Here is a 22,649-nt window from a genome sequence, read left to right as displayed (position 1 = left end):
GGAAAATACTATTTTTACCCGGATTTTAGATGTGAAAAAATAAAAGCTACAAGAATAATTTGGCCGGTGTCATACAGCCAAAAAGTGCTGGAGGGGTGGGGCACCTGGGTGGCTCAGTCATTAAGCGTCTGCCTTCGGCTCAGGTCATGATCCCAGGGTCCTGGGATCGAGCCCTGCATCAGGCTCCCTGCTCCACGGGAAGCCTGCTTCTCCCTCTCCCACTCCCCCTGCTTGTGTTCCCTCTCTCGCTGTGTCTCTCTCTGTCAAATAAATAAATAAAATCTTTTTAAAAAAAAGTGCTAGAGGGGTAATAAGAAATCAGATCTCTAAGACAAGAAGTGCAGACTATCCGCAATGCCTTCCTATGCATGCCACGGCCCTGACTCACAACTTCACTATTCCAAAATTCTTGAAAGTACCTAAAATATTTCCTTCTTTTTTTTTTTGGTAGCTCATTTAGTGGCAGAAATCCAATCTGACCTAAGATTTATTTATTGTCCTTATTTATCCTTCTTTGTCCAAAGGTTGATGTTTTGCTAAAGAAGCATTAGTGTGTTGATTACAATGTGCTGATTCAAACAATTCAGATCAACAAGGGGGTGATATCACCCTTATAATATCTGGAATATTATGAACTCCAAAAGCCGTCCGGCTCAAAGAGGTTTTGGGGAAGAGATATAAAATCAGTGACGTGAGATTAGCGGAGATGGTAAAAGATGAAGATAAGATTTGAAATTAAGAGAAGACTGTATTCATAAAGAAGCGGACTGAGGGTGGTTTTCTTTTTAGGATCCCCTGCTGCTAGAACAATGGCTGACCCTTAGTGGGCCTTCAATACTATGTGCTGAATTAACCCGGCCTCAGAGATGGGCTGTGATAATGACAGTGTCATTCTCAAAGTGGCATTCTGCAATTTTCATTTCCCCCATGAGGGGGCAGACTAAGAGAAGGTGGGCTTAATGATATCACTGTCATCTCTGCCTACATCTGCCCACCCAGCCCTGCAGGAAGAGCTGAGCCTCTTGTTGAAGAGTCTGGCTCCGGGCCAACCACATCCCCTGTGGCCTGACCACAGGCACTGGGGAGGCTCTGCCTGACGGGCTCACGGGGGAGGCCTCTGGAGGGAGCTGGAGGTAGAAACTCGGCACGCCCCCCACTCCAGGCCGCCATGCTTTTATGCACAGCCATATTCCTAGCTCAGGTGCTTCTATTCTGAGGGTGCATCATCAGGGACCTCAACTAAGGCATCTTTCTCTATTCTTCCTGCCACATCTGTGCTTTCCCACCTGACACTCACCCAATACTGTTCAGTGGGGAACACGGAATGCTGGGAGCTGGTGCTTATTTCTGCCTGTTGCTTGCACTGTGGCAGTAAGTGAACAAAGACTCACTGTGACTTTCAGTTTGGCTCACTGTCCTATATCACCACCTGGACACAGGACAAGTCAACACCTATCTGAGACCAGTCTTTATGCCCGTGCTCTGGATGCCCCCTCCGGGAACATTTTGCTACTGTCCTCTGTCTCATACATCTTCAACCTCGCCCTCGCTATCTCAATAGCATTTAAACACAATCACACTTTCATCCAACTTAAAACTTCCTTGGTCTTATGTCCTCCTCTCACATTGACCTTTCTTTCTCCTTTAAGTTCTGGAACAAGAATGGCTCACCTCAGACCTTTTGCATATGCTGTTCCCCAAACCTGGGATACCTGGCTACCTACGATTGTTCTTTAGTAATCGCCTCCTTCAAGAAGCCTTCTTGGACTTTTCCATTCCTGGTTACAGACCTTACCTCTGGGTTCCCAGAGCACCTTGAGCCTGCCTTTATCATGCTTCATGTTTACTTACGGGGCACCCCCTTCAACTGAGAATTTCTTGAAAACTAGGGACGTAGTTGTGTTTCTGTCCTAAGATCACCAAAATTGCCTGGCTGTTTATACGCACTCAACAAATGCTTGGTGATGTGTAACAAACTTAGCACAAGATTAAAAAAAAAAAATAACCAGGCTTTATTAGTCTACCAGTTTGAGTACAGACACCTTTGTCCTCAAAGCTTATTTTAAAAAATGTATTACATCCTGCTGTTACTCCAAGATTATCCTTCCCATATAATAGGCCTTGTTATTTCAGCTTATGGTGAAAGAATATATATTTTTTTGTCTTGGTCATTATATTTTTTTCATGTTTCTAAATCCACATGGAGTTAAATTTCAGAATCCTTGATTAGAGCTATATTTTCTACATGAGTTCTGTTTATGAATTGATTGATTTTTAACTTCGTTCATAGCCTAAGTGAATTCTAATGATAATGCAGAGGCATGAACTAGATAATCTTCTGAAGACATTTAATATCTGAAGAGTTTATGAATTTTATTACATTGAAAATCAAAACCCCCTTCTAGATTATGCTTGTCATAAAAATATATGAATTATAAAACAGATTTTAAAATGATAACTCTCACAGACACAAAAACTTTATTTAAAAATTCTATTATATTTTCATCTATAGGTGCTGAGAACCCTAGCTTTCATCTTGACTGGTTTCAGCATCTCATTCTATTAGACTATTTCCAGAATTTTAGAATTGATGTATAATCTCACAATACTGAAAATGTGCTCAAATGCCTGCACCCTGCAGAAGAGACCATTTTAAATATCAAAACTGAATTATTCTAAGTTATCAAAAATATGGCTATATTTTTGAACCACTCTTAAATGGAAACTATTTTGATGTTAACCATTATTACTAAAATAGGAAGAAGGAATTAAATTGGCTGCATTTTTTATTCTTACCCTTGGAAACGTTGTAAACCTGTCCAGTTCTTCGACAAAGCAGAACATCTGCAGACTAATTGCTGACATAACAATCAAGAGGCTGGCAGTAAATACAACCAAACTCCCAAGCTTTTTTCCAGGACCAAATATCTTGTACACAAAGTCTTCTAATGCTGGTGAAATCTTAATAAGTCGAACTACCCGAAGAACCTGTTGTGGGAGAGAAAAACATATGTACTTGATCACTTTTTTACACTGAATCTTAAATAAGTTCACACTAAAACCTCATTTTTCACAGTACTTCATAAAAATCGCACTTTTCCATTTGAGCAGCTACAGACAAAAAGTAACAATACCATAACTAAGATCTCAGTCTAGCTCAGTGCCTGCCTTGAGCCAGAACTCAATAAATCCCAAATGAATGTAGGAAAACTGAAGCTTTTTGACATGCGATGTGATAATTCAAAATGCCATTAAGTAATACATGTTGTTGAAATTAAAGTGATTTTTTTCTAATGTTCAAATGTAGAAGAAAATGTTTAGCTCAGAATTAGCTATATTGTCTCATAGAATAAAGCTTCTTATGTATTACTGTATATAAGACATTTTTTAAAAAGTCTATTAACAAGGAGTCTTCACTTATGCCTGAGACTGATACCCTAATATCCATTCTACCCTCCCTTTAAATAACAGAAGTATCAGAATTTTAGCCTAGCAAGTGGCTAGCCAGGACTTTAGACTACATTTTCCAGTCCCACTTGTAGTGAGGTGTGGCCAGGGGACTAGGTTCAGATTGATGGAATATGAAAGGAAGTAGTATTTGCAACTTTTGGCCCATTAAAGTAAATCAACTTGCCTTGGATACTATTTATGCCTTCCTCTGGCAGGGAAATAGAAACAAATGGAGTAATCCCTTTGGACCAGAAATAGAAGCCTTGTGTAGAGGCTGAGAGATTCAGTCCACCTCAACAGCTGGCTTCCTGCATGACCGTGTGGAGCAGAGCCACTGACTTTTCCTGGACACCCACCAACTACTGGAGAGAAACACACTTCTGTCTTATGTAAGACTTGTACTTTTGATCTTTGTTATATCTGCTTAGCTTGTCATCTAAACACACCTACACATGTTTAGATGTTTTGCAAGTATACAAATGCACCCCCCATAGCTGCTTATCAATTAATAAATTCATTTGCTCATTCACTTTAACAAATACTGGTTATTATGTGTCAAACACTGTGTTGCACAAATAAGGTTCAATGTCTGTAATCGCAAAGGCAGTATAATACAGAGGCATAGCTTAAAAAGTTTTTTTATAGAGCATAGCTCTTAAGGGCATATTTATAAGATTAAAAGTATAAATTAGTATATAATCCAAAGTTGAAGCATAAAGCATGGAAAAAATAGAATTAAAAAAATTTTTTTTAAGATTTTATTTACTTATTTGACAGAGACACAGCGAGAGAGGGAACACAAGCAGGGGGAGTGAGAGGGGGAGAAGCAGGCTTCCTGTGGAGCAGGGAGCCCGATGCGGGGCTCGAGGAGGGGCTCGATCCAAGGACTCTGGGATCATGACCTGAGCTGAAGGCAGATGCTTAACAACTAAGCCACCCAGGCGCCCTAAAAAATAGAATCTTTTAATTAAGTCTAAGATGTTAACATTTTTTTTATGTGCCTCTGAGAAGAAAAAGTGCTTCCAATTAAAGTATGCCCACTGATTGTAAGGCAGATCACAGAGTTAGATATAGGAAATAGGAAACAGGAAAACTGTGGTCTGGGCATAAATAAAATATGGTGAGTATAAATATAATAATATATGGTGTCTGGGCATAAGTAAAATATGGTGAGTATAAATATAATAATATATGGTGTCTAAGCCGGTTTGATAAGAGCTTTAGGTGTCTGTGAAGTCTTCTTAGGAAAAGAAAAATGAATAGTCTATTTTCAGTATAGTAAAGAACAGGAAGTGCTTTAAACTAGATTTTAATTTTTACACATATATATGTTTGGATTTTTCCAGCATCCCTAGCTTCCTACTGTTCCTGATGTTCCTTTGGCAAATTATTCCTGCTCCACTCTTGGTCCACCAGGTCCAAAAGGGACTCCGTGATGTCCACAATCCGGGCCTGGAGGGAATATTCACAATGACCTGAGTCATCCTCGGAACTTTTGTTGGACCTGTAAGATGTGGCATTTTTTATCTCCAGTTGGCATTACTGTAAGCATCACTGAAGCCTTGAGCTCCTGGGAGCCAGATTTGCCACTAGATGGAGAAAGCCAGCTTAATAATACTGACAGAGAAGAAAGGGGAGTGAACATATAGACTGAGTCCCTATGATACCATTTTAGCCTCTGCATCATGCCTACCTGAAGCCACATTTACTCCCCTAGAATCTGAATTAACAGGAAATATTGATGGTGAACCTTATCATTCCTACTGCCTACAGAATACAAATGTAGCCACGTGAATAGGAAACTAAAGGACAAACGTTTAAAGAAGCTGAGAAAATGTATATTTCCTTGTTGTTAATTTTAATTCCTTCACACAATACTGAAAAAAGAAAATTTATGTGAAAAATCATGTTGTTCCAAGTAAGCATTGTGCTACATACATGGTTAAGCTACCAGTCTTCCTGTTAGAATTTACGTATGTTTCCAAATCAGAACATATTACACTCAGGCCATCTTTCCAAATAACAAGTGAACAGCTTTATCATAAGAGCTATTAAAATATTAACACTCATATTAATATCCAGAATAATAATATGGGAAGTGTTCACATTCTTATCAGATTTGTTATTCCCAGACATAAATGATTCAGTACCTAATTGTTAACAGCTGAGTCCAGGCAAGTTTACAGGAACAATTTAACTGGCTTTATAGCTCAACTTTCAAAACAGTGGGTTTTCTCCACTTGTATTAAAATCATACTTAAAAGATTGTCTAAGTAATTTTGAGTCCTATCCCAAATTCTAATAAAACAGCCTCTGCACATCTGTGCAATTTTGATAAATTAATATTTCATTAGCTGGAAGAAACAGAACATAACACGACTCCTACACGGCCGATTGGATCAGCATTTTCAAAGGGGTGAGCCCGTATCCCTGGAAAGGCAAAATCCTTATCAATGATTCTAGTTATGCTTTTTCATTTATTTGGGGATAAATATCCTTTTCACTCTGTTTATCCAATAAAGCCTTTTGATCTTGTGTTCCTACAGATATGGAATAAAGTAAGCCATACTCTCAAAGATAAGCACTGTAGAACATTTTGTGGCTACTTCCAAAGCTCATTTTCCTGGTCCTATTTCTAAGTCTGTCTCTTCAAGATCACTCTGTTCATTACAAGTGAGATACTTTAGAAATTGCATGGCTAAGAATATAGACTACGAAATTAAACTTCTTAGTCATGAGTTCCCACCACTTGCTAGTTATGTGGTCTTGGGCAAGTTATCAAATGTCTTGGGAGCTCAGCTTGCCTTGTATACTCTGTGTCACAGGACTGTGGTGAGTACTAAACAGCACAAGGCACTCGGCACAGGGCCTGGCACATGGTAAAGGCACAATAAATACCCACCAATGTCATCATTACTACCCGGGTATGTCAGAGCTAGAGCATTTTGTGAAACTTTATTTCTTCCTACAGCACAATGGTGCCCTATGCTCATTCCAGTCCAGCCACGCTGGCCTTCAGGCTATTCTCTGAACACATCAAACATGTTTTCACCTCAGGAAGGTGCCATGAGGTTCCCCTGGCTTGCCCCTTCACTTCACTTAGTCTCTGCTCGTTAGCGACTTCTCCAGAGAGGGCTGCCATGAGCAACTTATCTAAAATAGACCTCACCCCCACCCCTCACCCCAACCTCTATCCTTCTTACCCTTGTTTCTCCTTTATAGTATTTCCAGCACTTTATTCCACATTCTTATGTGTACTTGTTTGTGAACTGTCTGCCATCTAGAATGTAAGCTTACTGAGGTGGGACTTCTCCCTGCTCGTTCAACTCTGTCCTCAGGATCTGGAACTGTGCCTGGCACATAGTAGGTGCTCAGTAAATATCAACCTGAATAAACAGACGAATAACACCAATAATTGCTCTCAGAGATAACTGATGCTATAAAGGGAGTCATTTTGTACTAAACTGTTGACTTCACTTCAATATTAAAATGTGAAATTCATTAAAGGAAGCCATGCTGCCGTAAGGCCAAGTCAGATGAGAAGTGCAAGGACCCACAAGGGAGACCAGAGTGGGCCCACGAAGAGCTAATCTGCTCAGGACAGTGGGCTCTTATATGTGAATTTGCAAAAATTCACTTGAACTTCTGCAGAGATCTGTATTTTAGCCAAACAATAACTGAAGTAGTGTTTAATTATTTCATTAGAAAAATATAAACACGGTCATGTATAGAGAGATAGAAATGAAAATCATTTAACCATTAACATAAATAAAATTATTTTAGGTTATAATCCAGGATCAAAGACAACACTGGAAGTTGCAAACTTCATTGACAGCATATTATTCAACTATATCTCTATCTATAAAAAATGATTAGAACCATGCATACTAATTTTAGATACTTTGTGAAAAATAGACAAGTAGAAAAAAACTAGAGATAATGAATCATATCTCTAAGTAGAAAAAAACTAGAGATAATGAATCATATCTCTAAGTAATCACAAATTCATGATAGTCATTATTTTATGGTCAAATTTGCATATGACTTCCTAAGCTATTCCTCAAATGTTTACCATTTTAAAAGTCCCATTTTTTTCTCATAAACAATTCCAAAATAAATATATTTGCATTCAAAATTTTAATGTATTTCTAACTTTTCACTAAAAAATTATCTGTGGAAACTAGAGGAATTTTAAAGCCCTGAATATATTTTGTATATGTATCCTTACTGAAATAGGTATCAATATTTTTCTTAGTTTGGTTGACTTAATAGGTTTGTTAAAGATATCTTGTTGTTTTGATTATCAGGCATATTTTCTATAATTATGTACAATGATTCTCAAACGTAGGTACTAAATGCTCATGTTGATTTTGTAAATCTAGACAGCAGCACCCAAGAGCATATAATGGCATGATTGGGAAGTACATTTCATATCAAGAGTTTTAAACATATGTATATCTCTTGCTCGGTCACCTCACTTATGATAACCAAGCCTAAGGATATAACCCAACAAATGACAAGGGATTTATGTCCAAAGATGTTGATATACTGAAAGATTGAACCATGATATCCTCTGTGATTTCAGTACTTTTGGCAGTGATTACTAGAGGCTCAGCTTTTCACCCATGGTTGCAGGATATTTGTTATCATTTTTGTGAATTATGTTTTCATGTCCTTTCCTGAGGTATCAGAAGTATAGAGTTTCAAGTTGTAATTTGGCACCCGAAGTTAAAATTGCTCTGAAAATAACAGCTTTGGAATCGCCAATAAATAAAATTAGTGAAGTTGGAATGCATTTTTTTTCATCTAAGGAGAAAATTTCATCTAAAACATCTCCATTTATTACTGTGCATTTTCAGAAGTTTGAAAAACAATGTTATAATTTATGAGTGCACTGTTTTTGGTATTGAAGATGTCATTGGGCTTACCTCAAGGTTGTGTTTATTATATAATAATTATATATAACTATTTAATATAATTCTGTATAGTTGTTATAACGTGACTGGTATTTTCTCTGGAAAGAAAAAAATTCTACAGACAAATAGACATTCTTCATATTACCTGAAAGTATGTGAACTGAGAATGATAAAGATCTGGATATACATGAAGAGTAGTTCCAATTACGAGTAGTAGTTCAAATTTGTGGAGAGATGAGCTAATATATCCAGTAAATCCCAAACACCATATCTTCAGAAGTGCTTCCAAATCAAAAAGTACTGTAAAAGCCACCTGGAGGAACAAAGAGACAGTGAAATTGGAACCTAAAATTATAATTTATTTCAAAATATTTCATACATGTGTTAGTGCGTGAATTTAAGCTGCTATATAAAATGAAAAACCCACAAGGATCTAGAATGACATGTCATAAAAAAATGGTTTTAGGGGGGTGGGAGGATGGGTTAGCCTGGTGATGGGTATTAAAGAGGGCACGTTCTGCATGGAGCACTGGGTGTTATGCACAAACAATGAATCATGGAACACTACATCTAAAACGAATGATGTAATATATGGATATTAACATAACAATAAAAAAAAAAAGAAACACACACACACACACACAAAAAAAAAAGCTACCCATCACAGAATGGACATGAAAAAAAAAATGGTTTTGAAAAACACCAACTAGAACATACCAGGCACCTTGAGCAATCAGCAAAACGTGTTAAAATGTTAAATGTTTGTAAGTGGTATTATTTCTTTATTACCCACTATTTGATATTAAAAGTCACTGCCATTTATTGCATATTGTATACACAGAAAGGCTGCATTTTTCCATAATTTGTATTTTCTAGAGACAGTTTCTATAATGTACATGGTATATTGTAAAATGACTTACATATTACTAAGCATCATTAAATTAAAATAAAAAAGTGTAGATCTCATTTATGCTTTGGGCCACATAAACAAGCAAAGAAATATGGATTCTATTATCAAGCAATTTATGTGTGTGTATATACACACATAAATTAATATATTAATATGATTTATGTCTACATTATTAAGAAAATTAACAATGAATATTATTATATTAATAAGTGATACAACCTTTTAATCTATCTCATTAATTCTATGAATTTGCTATAACAAACACCAATGTTATAAAATACACTTATAAAAACAGCATGTTATTTTTCCTTTACTTGTCCTATGGGTAAGAATACTCATTTTATAAAGAAGTTTGCAACTGGAATTAAAGTGTGTAATACAAAATTAACTTCTAATTAAAGAGCACAAGAATGAACGTTGGAATTAGTCAAACATATCCCTCTGAGAAGATACCAGATGATTTAATGGAAAATAGGAACAGAGGAGAGCTTCCCTCTTTTTCTAGGCCAACATAGAATATCAGAAGGGATTTTTTCCCACTCATGTTACATAATAAAGGCCATATTTGAAAAACCTACAGGTAACATCATACTCAATGGTGGAAAACTGAGAACTTTTCTCCTAAGATCAGTAACAAGACAATGATGTTCATTCTCACCACTTTTACTCAACATAGTACTGGAAGTCTGAGCCACAGCAATCAGACAAGCAAAAGAAAACAAAGGCATCCAAACTGGTAAGGAATAAGTAATAAGAACTAGAACAATCTTAAAATTTGTATGGAACCACATAAGACCACAAAAGACCCTGAATAGTCAAAGCAATCTTGGAAAAGAGGAAGAAAATGGGAGGTATCACAATCCCAGATTTCAAGATATTCTACAAAGCTGTAGTAATCAAAACAGTATGATACTGGCACAAACATAAACACATAGATCAATGGAACAGAATAGAGAGCTCAGAAATAAACCCACGATTATATGGTCAATTAACCTATGATAAAAGAGGCAAGAATATGCAATGTAAAAAGATAGTCTCTTTTCAACCACCCCATTGGTGTTCGGAAAATTGGACAGTTCCCATATTGGGTGCAATATTTACAATTTTTATATCTTCTTTTTCTTTCAACTGTTCCCTTTAGGATTATACTGTGTCCTTCTTTGTCTCTTGTTACAGTCTTCGCTTTAAAGTCTATTTTGTCCAATGTAAGTATTGTTAACCCAGCTTTCTTTTCACCTCCATTTGCATGATAAATGCTTTTCCATCCCTTTACTTTCAATGTACATGTGTCTTTAAGTCTGAAATGAGTCTCTTATAGGCAGCATATAGATGGGTCTTGCTTTTTTTTTTTTTTTAAGATTTTTTCATTTATTTGAGAGAGAGAGAGAGACAGATAGTGACAGAGATAGTGAGAGAGAGCACAAGTGGGGAGGAGAGGGAGAAGCAGGCTCCCACTGAGCAGGGAGCCTGATGTGAGGCTTGAACCCAGGATTCTGGGATCATGACCTGGGCTGAAGGCAGATGCTTAACTGACTGAGCCACCCAGGTACCCCTGGGTCTTGCTTTTTTATCCATTCTGTCATGCTACGTCTTTTGATTGGAGCATTTAGTCCATTTACATTCAAAGTAATTACTGATAGGAATGTACTTATTGCCATTTTGTTACTTGTTTTATGGTTGTTTTTGTAGTTCTTCTCTGTTCCTTTCTTTTCTTGCTCTCTTCTCTCACAGTTGGCTGGCTTTCTTTAATGACGTATTTGGAGTCTTTCTCTTTATTTTTTGCATATCTATTACTGGTTTTTAATTTTTGGTTATCATGAGGTTTGTATCTAACATCTTAGGAATATATTAAGTTGATAAAAAAAAAAAGAATATATTGACAGTTGCTTAAGGTTGAACCCATTCTTTTTTTTTAATTTAAATTCAATTAGCCAACATATAGTACATCATTAGTTTTTGATGTAGTGTTCAATGATTCCTTAGTTGTATATAACACCCAGTGCACATCAGATCATGTGCTCTCCTTAATGCCCATCACCCAGTTATCCCATCCCCCCCAACCCCTCCCTCTGGCAACCCTCAGTTTGTTTCCTGGAGTCAAGAATCTCTCATGGTTTGTCTCCCTCTCTGATTTCTTCCCATTCAGTTTTCCCTCCCTTCCCCTTGAACTCATTCTTTACTCCTCTCTCCTCTATGTTTTTAGGTATACGGTGTCATATTTTACATCCTTTTATTTTATGAATCCCTTGACCAATTTTTATAGATATTCTTAAATTTACTGCTTTTGTGTTTCCTGCTCCTCTTGCTCCTACTCATGGTCTATTTTCCACTCAAAGTGTCCCTTTCAACAGTTCTGGTAGAGCTGGTTTAATGGTCACGAATTCTTTTAGCTTTTGTTTGTCTAGGAAACTCTTTATCTCTCCTTCTATTCTGAATGATAGCCTTACCGGATAGAGTATTCTTGGCTGAAAGTTTTTTCTTTCAGCACTTTAAATATATAATGACGCTCCCTTCTGGCTTGAAAAGTTTCTGCTGAAAAATCATCTGATAGCCTTATGGGGTTTGCCCTTTATATAACAATTTTCTTTTCTCTTGATGATTTTAAAATTCTCTGTCACTACTAATTGCCATTTTAATTACTATGTATCTTGCCGTAGACCTCCTTGGTTGATTTTGTTGAGGGCTCTCCGTGCCTCCTAAATCTGGATTTCTGTTTCTTTCTCCAAATTTGAGAAATTTTCAGCTATTTTTTTCTTCAAATAAATTTTCTGCATCCCTTTCTCTTTCTTCCACTGGGATCCCTCTAATGCAAATATTATTACACTTAATGGAGTCACTGAATTCCCTAAGTCTATTTTCATTTTTTATTATTATTTTTTCTCTCTCCTGTTCAGCTTGATTGCTTTACATTACTCTTTCCTTCAAGTCACTGATTCATTCTTCTGTTTCTTCTAGTCTATTTATTCTATTTAATTTTAAAATTTTAGTTATTGAGTTCTTCATCTCTGATTGGTTCTTTTTTACATTTTCTTTCTCTTTGTTAACGGCCTTACTGAGGTTCTCCATTCTTTTCTCAAGTCCAGTAAGTATCTTTATGGTCATTACTTTAAATTCTCTATTAGGGATATTATTTATCTCCATTTAACTCTTTTGTCCTGGTCTTTCATTTGGGACATATTCCTCTGTATCCTCATTTTGTCTAACTCTCTGTATCTGCTTCTGTTTTAGGAAAGTCAGCTACATCTCCTGCTCTTGAAAGTAGTGGCCTTATGAACAAGAGTTCCTGTCGTGCCCTTTAGTGCAATGTTCCCTGCTCACCAGAACTTGGTGCTTCAAGAGTGTCTCCTATTTATGTTGCGTGTGCCCTAGTGTTACAGCTGAACTTCTTTTGCTTTCAGTCAAGTTGTCTGCAGTCAATCTCTTTGCCTGTTTTGGGCAGGGTTTGGTCCCTCTTTTGTTAGTGGGCTAGTCTGGGGCTGCCTAGGGCTTGAGTTGAGTCAGACCAGGTATTTTCCAGAGATGCAGTAGCACCAAACTTAGGGTAGTTCCCCTGTGTTGTCCCCCGAGAAGCTTTCATTGGTGGTTGGGGCCAGCAGTCAGACAAGATGTCTGTCCCCAACCCACTGCTGGTGCCACAGTTGGACTGGTGTGTGTGATCTTCCCCTTTCCCCATGGTAGGAGTCACTTTGGGGTGGTGCTGGCTCCTGTTGGGGCTGCTTACATACTGCCAGGCTTGTGGCACTACTTTGGATGGGCTCTGGCCAAGGAAGTATTGAAAGGGCAGGTCGTCAGGAGAACACACAGGTGGGACATGCTGTTAGCAAATTACGTGGTGAGTGTTGTCCCCACGCTGGTTCTCACAGGTATACAAATGTCTAGGCTGGGGGTGGGGAAGGGCAATTGCACCTGCCATCCCTTTTGTTCTTGAAGTCTCCCAAGGACCCCTGCCCCTCTAGCACATGCTCTAAGATTAATAAACAAATCTTCCTCCCATAAACCCAGGTGCTTTTCAAACCGCTGTAGCTCCCTCCCTCCCACAGATAGTCCCTCAGGTTAATTTAGCTCTTGACCATGTCTCCACCCTTCCTACCCTCTTCAGTGTGGTCTCTTCTCTCCATTTAGTTATGGAGAGTCTGTTCTGCCAGTCCTTGGGTTATTTTCTGGATTATTTACACTAATGTGGGTGTTACCTAGTTGTATCTGTGGGACGAGGTGAATTTAGGGTCCTCCTACTCTACCATCTTACCCGGAAGTCTTCAATGTTTATTTAATTCAGCATTTTCCTTACTGATTTATTGAAAGGTAGTACTTCCTTGATTAGGAATCATCAGGAAAAATGGTTAAGTGTTTTGCTACTTCTAAAACAAGACTGCACTAACTATCCTTATGCAATATCAGTATTTTATTGGGCTTTTATATCTACACATACATTCTCAAAGCTGGCATTGCTGGGGCAAAGGACAGGTTTGCATGTTTAAAATTTTAGAAAATATTAAGGGATTATTTTCAAAATGTTATAGTAAGCCTTTTGCCTTCTAGCAAGGCAGGAAAGTGTTTCTTGTCCTAAATATATACTATCACCAGATGTAATCAAACTTAATAAAATCTTTACTTATCTGTTCATATGTGTATTGATCACTGAGATTTTTCTTTTTAAAACAATGTTCCTGTTCATAACCTTGCCAATTTTCTATGGTGGTGTTTTGTCTTTCTTATCAGTTTTCAGAGTTGCTGATATTAAAGACATTAATCTTTGTCTGCTCTATGAACTGCAAATATTTTTTCCCTAGTCAATAGTTTGATTTTTAACTTTGGTGGCAGTAGCTCTACAAGCACTTTAGATTTTATATGGTCACATATTTCTATATTTACCTTTTTAAATTTTTTCTTTACATTTTAAAACAAAATAAGACTTTAGAATGACTACTACTGAGTCTTCATATCCAAAAACACAGTTTTTCTATTTATTTGGACTATGTTCTTTAATAAAAATTTCTCCGATAAAGATGTTATTGTTTGCTTGTGAAATTTATTTCTATGAATTTAATATTATGATAATGTAAATGCATTTTTTAACTTATCTTTATTTTTATTTATTTATTTATTATTTATTTATTTATTTTTACCATTTCTACCTAGTTAGTTGCAGTGGAGAAAAAAGTTACTGATTTATCTATAATGATTTTCTATACCTGCCTTAATAGAGTTTTCTAATATTTTAAATAATACCTCCTGGGTTTTATAGAAATATGTAATTTCATCTGCAAATGAAGATAAGATATTTTTCAAGATTTATTTTGGAGTTAATTGTATTAATTCATTAGCTATAATGCTACATCTGTATTGTAATACTCCATCAAATGAAATGGCAATAAGAGGGATCCATAATTTTCTCCTTTTTTCAAAGAAAGTTTTCCAGCATTCATGTAAAATGGATCCAGTCGGTTTTGGTAATTAATTGCTACCATGTCTAAGGACTTTTCTACTCCTCCTGTTCTACTTACAGGATTTTAGCTTTTAATTCATTGAGGCAATGAAATATATCACAAGAGTCTTTAATGTTGACTGTTTATATAGTCCTGGAATAAATCTTAGATGGTAATGCTAACCTGCTGGATTTTATTGAATAACATGTTGTTTATAATACTTGTAGCTATTGTCATATTTGAAATTGGTCTATAATTTTACTTGTACTACCATTATCAAGGCTCAAACTTACTGTAGAGTTTTCCATCTTTTGCATGATCTGTAATTTCCTAAATAAAATAAGAATTATCTCATCTTCAAAAGTAGGTACAATCCATGGGAACTCCAACCCCATGTGAGGGCAGGCTTGTGTTGATGCATTTTCAGTAAAGCTTATTCTTTTTCTAACCATCTGGAGTCAAGGTCAAAACTGAAGTTTTCCTCATTGTATCCTTCTGAGGGTGGAATTTTTCCTTCTGTCACTGAAGTACAGACCTCAGGTGTCCTACGTTCTGTGGGGGTCTTGTTTTGGCATCTCACCTTCACAGCCTCTTCTAGCCTGGTTATAGCTCTTAAAATGGCAAGTTGTAGGTGACAAGGATATGCAAATGTCCTCAGAGTAGCCATTGGTGTTAGTGCCCATCTCACGTTCTGCTCTCACATCACACTCAATTTTTGGCCTTGAGAATATTCCTTAATCTTTTGCACCTTCTGCTAAGCATTTAAAATGTTTTAATATTTTAGGTGTCATTTTTAGTTGTTTCATTGAGAGATGATTTTCAGCCACCTTTGGGGGCCACCTTGTATGTGTTTCCTATAATCAATATACTATTTGAGTTTGTGTTTAAGTATAATCCGATTTTCTATGTCTTTTGAGAGGAAAATTCAACCTGTACCTATTTAATGTGCCAAAATTAGACTTGGTCTTCTTTCCAGTTTTTTGTATGTCATTGCTATAAATTTTTCTTGTCTTTTCTGACATGGTCAAACTGTTGCTGATTTCTTTCCCCCCTTGTTAATTTGGACATTCTAGTCCACTTTTCTAATCCCCCAGTTCAATTCCCAACTGTCATAAATCAATCTATTCTTTTTTATTATTGCATCAAAATGGAATAATTGTAAGCTCCTCTCCCACACAAATTTGCTTGCTCACCCATCCCTCACACCCCCGCCAACTACAAATTTCATAGCACACTTCTATCACCCCATGCTTCATGGGTATCATGCCCCTTCCTAAATTCTGCTTTTTCTGATTTTGTTTATACATTTACTTTTAGTTTCTTGAACCATAACTATTTCTTTTTTCCAAGGATTTTTGTGTGACATTTTAATTGTCATCTTTTATTTGGATCTGACACCCACTCTTTTCTTTCCTTGCCAGCCTCTCTGATCTACATCTCCTTTTCCTTTGCTACTTCTCCAATATACTTACAATTAGCGTAGTTTGGAGTAGTTTGCTCAGATAAATATCACAGGTTGTATACTCTCTTAAACTTCCCTATCCAAAATTCATTTTTTCTTCCAATTTTTTATTTGAATTCTAGTTAGTTAACATATAGTGTAATACTGGTTTCAGGAGTAGAATTTAGTGATTCATCACTTACATGTAACACCCAGTGCTCATCATAGCAATACCTTGATACCTTAATTAATACTTTAATACCCATCACCCACCAAAATGCATTTTTAACATGGACATGACTATTCTTGCTGCATACAGATTCTTTCCTCTCAATGGTCTGTACATAGATTGACTCACTGCCTTCCACCTTCCAATATTGTAGATGAGTCATATCTGATGCACAGTATATTTATTTTGCTTTTGCAGGTTATTTAAACCTGTTGAGAGGCTTAAAAATTTTTTTTATGCTTGCAACCAAGGAAGGTCACAAGGATATGCCTAGGAATTTTTTTTTCATTTAATCTCCCTGAGATTTAGTGACTCCTTTCAATCTACTGATTTATGCTTTTCCTCAATTTAGGAACATTTTTCTCTCTCATTCATTATTACTTTTCTTCTATCCATTCCCTTTTTCTGTCAGGGGCTTGTATTGGTCACATCAGAGTGGCCAGTCTCTTTTGATTTTCCCCCATGATTTCTGCCATTTCTTTGAGGTTCCCCCCCGCACACACACTTGATCTTCTGTATTAATAATTATTTCTCAACAGCAACCATGCCCTTTTTCAGTTCTTTTTTTGAAAATTTTATCAAAATTTCAGAAAGTTGTTTTGTGTCTTAATTGCCTGTGCTTGAGACATTAAAAAAAAAAACAACAAACCCTGTTATGTCTTCCATCAATTGTACTTGTTTGGGAAACTCCTGTACGCATTCATCTTGGTTTTCTGAGTTTCAGCCTCAGTTTCTGGGTCCCTTTGTATGAGAATAATTTTTCTTTGCTTGTTCATGACTGCATGTTTGTTTTTTGTTTGTCTTTTATGTTCTCTTGAGTAGTGATAAATGAGAGGTAGTAGGGGGCACTGTGATTTTTATGGTAAGTGACCTAAAAACCCATGGTCTCTCTGCTGGGCATCAAGGAGAGAGCTTCTCTGTGTCAAGGCTCCTCCTAGGCTGGTGGAATCCATTTCCAACTGCCTCTACCTGGAAACAATTCAGCTTCTAGTGAGGCTCCTTTCCTGGCTCATCAAGATCAGTGGGATTCTTTTGGCTCTCTCTGGACCACAAGCGACCATGGGGCAGGTGCAACTCCTTTGCAGGGTCAGCCCCAGGCAGCCAGGGGATCCAAATCTCTGCCAGGCAAGTTTTCTCCAGCCCTGGTTTCTTAGTCCAGGTCTTTTAACACTATGAAGACATTGGGGGATCTCCAGAGAAACTGTAACGCAGATGGATCTCTCCTGATGGTCTAACCTGCAGCCGGACATGGCTGTTGTATTAGCAGAGGGAACAGTGACAGGCACCCACATATATCTATAGGCTTCACCTGTATTTCAGACTTTCATTCCAAAGGAAAGAATGAAATCCATATCAAAGTGTCTTTTTTTTAAAGTTGGGAACTACTAATAAATACCTGAAATATATCCAAATAGACTGTCAAATTATATATAAATACAAATAATCACTTTATTAACTTTGCATTTGCTATCAAAAAGACAGATGGAATGATCTCTTTAAAGGATCATAATTCATAATTAAATATGCAGCTGGATCCATTTGCATTATTATTTGCTCATTGGGAAAATCGATATGCTTTTCAAACCCACTAAGAGCCATTAAAAAAGGATTTAGCAAACTGTTATGTGATTATGGGTAAATACCATATTCCAGTACTCATGGGAGCAAATACCTTGTTTTTAACATAATTTTTAATTATTATAAGCCAACACTCTAGTTCTCTGAGAAACAGTAATTCTAAAGTGGTAAAACTTTATGAAAAATGTTATACATGAAAATATAGGTAACTTACTTATAACTATGGGTTACTCTGGTGTAGGGAAGAACTATGTCAGGAATTAAAGGAGGGATTTAGGAAAATCTAATTAGCGTACATGCTCATAAGCTATTTCAGTGTAGGCTAGAAGGTTTAGTGCAGCATTTCAATTCAGAGGAATATCACAGTTTAGAAGTATCGGAGTGGAGCAGTGAGGGGGAAACTGTAGCAACCCTTCTCAGTGGGTTGTGTCAGTGAACTGAGCCTTGACAATAGCTGGACAGGGAGGAACTTGCCAGGGTCGTGCTGTTGGCCATACAAGAGGGAGAAGGCCTCAGGGCTGCCTGCGGAACCTAAATACCTGAAGGAGTGCTCATAAGAATCAACTAGAAATGTGTCCAGTCTCAGGCTTTCTCTAAATCCCAGGCAGTCAACAGTGCAACCTACAGAAGGGTGGAGTCCCACTTGTCACTCTTGGCCTGGGAGTGCACACACCATTGCTCTGCCCCTCGCTCTGCAGCCCCCACATGGACATGGTGCATGGGACCTTTCCTCTGTCTCCCATCCTGCAGCATATGATACTATGTGTGAGTGCTTACAAGTTGAAACTCATCTTTTCAAGAGTGAAGTTAAGATTTGTAAGTGTGATAAACTTTCCATAAATATTGTCACATTACTTAAAGCAACTTGGAAACAACATATGAAGAAAACAAATATTTCTTTCTCCTTCCCATTTTCCTAAGGCAGTTTTCCAATCTTTTTTTTTTTTTAAGCCCTTTCTCCCCAACCAGGAGTCTTTTAGATATTTTGTTCCTAATCACCACCCCATATGGAATTTTAATACCATAGATATGTTATATATCTGTCTATATACTTCACATATCTGTCTCTGCTCTACAAATGGAAGAGTAAGATTTTTTTTGCCTCCCTAAGAACCAATTTTTACCCCTTTACAGGTATTTCACTCCCCATTGAAAATGCATAATCTATAGATATATCTGATTTAATGTCACCATAGCAAATTTTAATTAATATTTTCAGGAATGCAAGTTATATGAGTTCTTTAAGCACTACACTCTATTATTTCTTCTCCAAGTTTTCATTTTATAATAATACTTATGCCATTTCATATATACCATAATGCACCCTCTTGTCCTCAAGAAAATTACCAATAATGAAATGCAGATTTAAAAATTAAAGGAGTTATTCCAAGAAACAGTATTATATTTATTTCCAGGAAAGTACATCACTTGTGAAAATATTTTTTTTAGAGTGAAAAGTATGAGAATTTAACTTAAAATGCTTGTTTTCTAAAAGAACTTGTAATTGGATTTGTGAGGCTAGCAGGGAAAACAGTAAGATGATTATCAAATTTCTGAAGGTAAGGAGAAAAATAACCAAATGGAAAATGACATGCATAATATAAATACAACAATAGAAATTGTTCTGCCCTTTTAATTCAATGAATAATGTATGAACATTTATAGGTGACAAATTATAAATGAGCTGATTGTGCCATGTGGGTCTGAGAAGATAAAATGGTAGAGATGCTGCCCAAATGTAGGAAAGATATTTGAAATATGTTATCCAAGATTTGTGTTGCAGTCTCTATTTCATATTTTCATAGAAACATAATGGATATTAATGAGAAAATGAATGCAAATTTGTCACAAAAGAAAATTGTACGACAAAAGTCACAAGAAATCCAATTCAGGTAGCCCTCTTCTAAATGAAATTCAGATTAAATAACATCAAAATAAATGCTGTCTGCATCCCTCTAGAGGTGTCTGTAAATCACCTGCTCTTAGTCTATAGTGTGCCTTCAGTATTCTACATAGTTAAAGAGCAAACTTTTGAAATGGATCACTGAATAGTTGAAAATGTCATTATGATATGATTTTTCACCTAACAGGGTACTGTCCAAGTCCTTTAGAAGAAAGGACCAAAAAAGTTATTGTCAGAAGAAACTTAATGAAAATTTTCCAAAAAGGAAATTAAACTTAATGATAATCTGGAAGACTGCTGTTATGGCAAGTGAGTCACTTTCTTAATTTGGTCATTTCTTGTGATTAATGAGGTGAAATGTGGGTGTCAGATTTTGTTGGAAGTAAAATAAACGAGTCTTTCCTTTAATTTCATTTTAACAAATATCATAAAGCCAAATGTCCTCAGAGGGACACAGAAACTACTTTTCTAGAAAAGATGACTTCCTGAAAGAAGGCATATAGTCCACGCTTTAAGAAAGACTTTCTGCGAGGGGAGGAGCAAGATGGCAGAGGAGTAGGAGACCTAAATTTTGTCTGGTCCCAGGAATTCAGCTAGATAGGGATCAAACCATTCTGAACACCTATGAACTCAACAGGAGATCGAAGAAAAGAATAGCAGCAACTTTCTGAACAGAAAAGCGACCACTTTCTGGAAGTCAAATTCCATCCCTTCATCGTATTTACCCTTATTTTTGTACATATATAAGCTTTTCTTTCTTTAAAATTTTGGGAGGCACTTTCTTCCAACAGACCAAAATATGCCCCAAATCTAGTGTGTGGCACTGATCTATGCACCAGCCTGATCATATTTGATCATATTCTTTTTCTTTTTTTTAAATTTTTTTTTTCTTTTTTCTTTCTTTCCCTTTCTTTTCCCCCGGTTTCAGGCCTCTTCTGATTTGTTTAGTGTATATTTTTCTGGGGTTGTTGTTACCCTGTTAGCATTTTGTTCTCTCATTCATCCATTGTCCTCTGGACAAAATGACAAGATGGAAAAAAATCACCTCAAAAAAAAGAACAAGAGGCAGTACCGACTGCCAGGGACCTAATCAATAGGGACATTAGTAAGATGTCGGAACTAGAGTTCAGAATGACGATTTTAAAGATACTAGCTGGGCTTTAAAAAAGCATGGAAGATATTAGAGAAACCCTCTCTGGAGAAATGAAAGAACTAGGAAGACATTAGAGAAACCCTCTCTGGAGAAATAAAAGAACTAAAATCTAACCAAGTTGAAATCAAAAAGGCTATTAATGAGGTGCAATAAAAAATGGAGGCTCTAACTGCTAGGATAAATGAGGCAGAAGAGAGAATTAGTGATATACAAGACCAAATGATGGAAAATAAAGAAGCTGAGAAAAAGAGAGTTAAACAACTACTGGATCATGAGGGCAGAATTTGAGAGATAAGTGATACCATAAGATGAAACAATATTAGAATAATTGGGATCCCAGAAGAAGAAAGAGAGAGAGGGGCAGAAGGTATATTGGAGCAAATTATAGCAGAGAACTTCCCTAATTTGGGGAAGGAAACAGGTATCAAAATCCAGGAGGCACAGAGAACCCCCCTCAAAATCAATAAAAATAGGTCAACACCCAGACATCTAATAATAAAACTTACGACTCTCAAAACAAAGAAAAAATCCTGAAAGCAGCTCGGGACAAGAGATCTGTAACCTACAAAGGTAGAAACATTAGATTGGCAACAGACCTAGCCACAGAGACCTGGCAGGCCAGAAAGGACTGGCATGATATATCCAGAGCACTATGAGAAAATATGCAGCCAAGAATACTATATCCAGCTAGGCTGTCATTGAAAATAGAAGGAGAGATAAAAAGCTTCCCGGACAAACAAAATCTAAAGGAATTTGCAAACACGAAACCAGCCCTAAAAGAAATATTGAAAGGGGTCCTCTAAGCAAAAGTAACATAGACCGGAAAGGAACACAGACAATATACAGTAACAGTCACCTTACAGGCAATACAATGGCACTAAATTCATATCTTTCAACAGTTACCCTGAATGTAAATGGGCTAAATGCCTCAATCAAAAGACACAAGGTATCAGATTGGATTAAAAAACAAGACCCATTGATATGCTGTCTGCAAGAGACTCATTTTAGACCCAAAGACACCCCCAGATTGAAAGTGAGGGGGTGGAAAACCATTTACCATGCTAATGGACACCAAAAGAAAGCTGGGGTGGCAATTCTTATATCAGACAAATTAGATTTTAAACCAAAGACTATAATAAGAGAAAAGATGAGGAAGGACACTATATCCTACTTAAAGGGTCTATCCAACAAGAAGATCTAACAATTGTAAATATCTATGCCCCTAACATGGGAGCAGCGAATTATATAAGCCAATTAATAACAAAAGCAAAGACACACATCGACAACAATACAATAATAGTGGGGGACTTTAACAACCCCCTCACTGAAATGGACAGATCATCTAAGCAAAAGATCAACAAGGAAATAAAGACTTTAAATGACACACTGGACCAAATGGACTTCACAGATATATTCAGAACATTCGATCCCAAAGGAACAGAATACACATTCTCCTCTAGTGCCCATGGAACATTCTCCAGAATAGATCACATCCTAGGTCACAAATCAGGTCTCAACCAGTACCAAAAGATTGGGGTCATTCCCTGCATATTTTCAGACCACAGTGCTTTGAAACTAGAACTCAATCACAAGAGGAAAGTTGGAAAGAACTCAAATACATGGAGGCTAAACAGCATCCTACT

The 22,649-nt window shown here is 36.8% G+C and overlaps 1 protein-coding gene across 5 annotated transcripts in view; it reads right to left on the bottom strand.

Annotated features, from left to right (window-relative positions):
• NALCN (sodium leak channel, non-selective) overlaps positions 1-22,649 on the bottom strand; it is a 309,038-nt gene that overhangs the window by 147,721 nt on the left and 138,668 nt on the right. For all 5 annotated transcript variants that reach the window (XM_078070121.1, XM_078070118.1, XM_078070117.1 and 2 more), the window contains 2 exons: positions 8,512-8,679; positions 2,797-2,988 (listed from right to left, as the gene is read on the bottom strand). In XM_078070121.1, coding sequence (XP_077926247.1) covers positions 2,797-2,988; positions 8,512-8,679 — 360 coding nt within the window. The remainder of the gene's footprint in view (positions 1-2,796; positions 2,989-8,511; positions 8,680-22,649) is intronic.

Source organism: Halichoerus grypus, chromosome 4, assembly GCF_964656455.1.
Source record: "Halichoerus grypus chromosome 4, mHalGry1.hap1.1, whole genome shotgun sequence".
In the NCBI taxonomy this organism is placed as follows: domain Eukaryota; kingdom Metazoa; phylum Chordata; class Mammalia; order Carnivora; family Phocidae; genus Halichoerus; species Halichoerus grypus.
The sequence above is the reverse complement of the archived record's forward strand: the minus strand, read 5'-3'. Positions and strand labels throughout refer to the sequence as shown.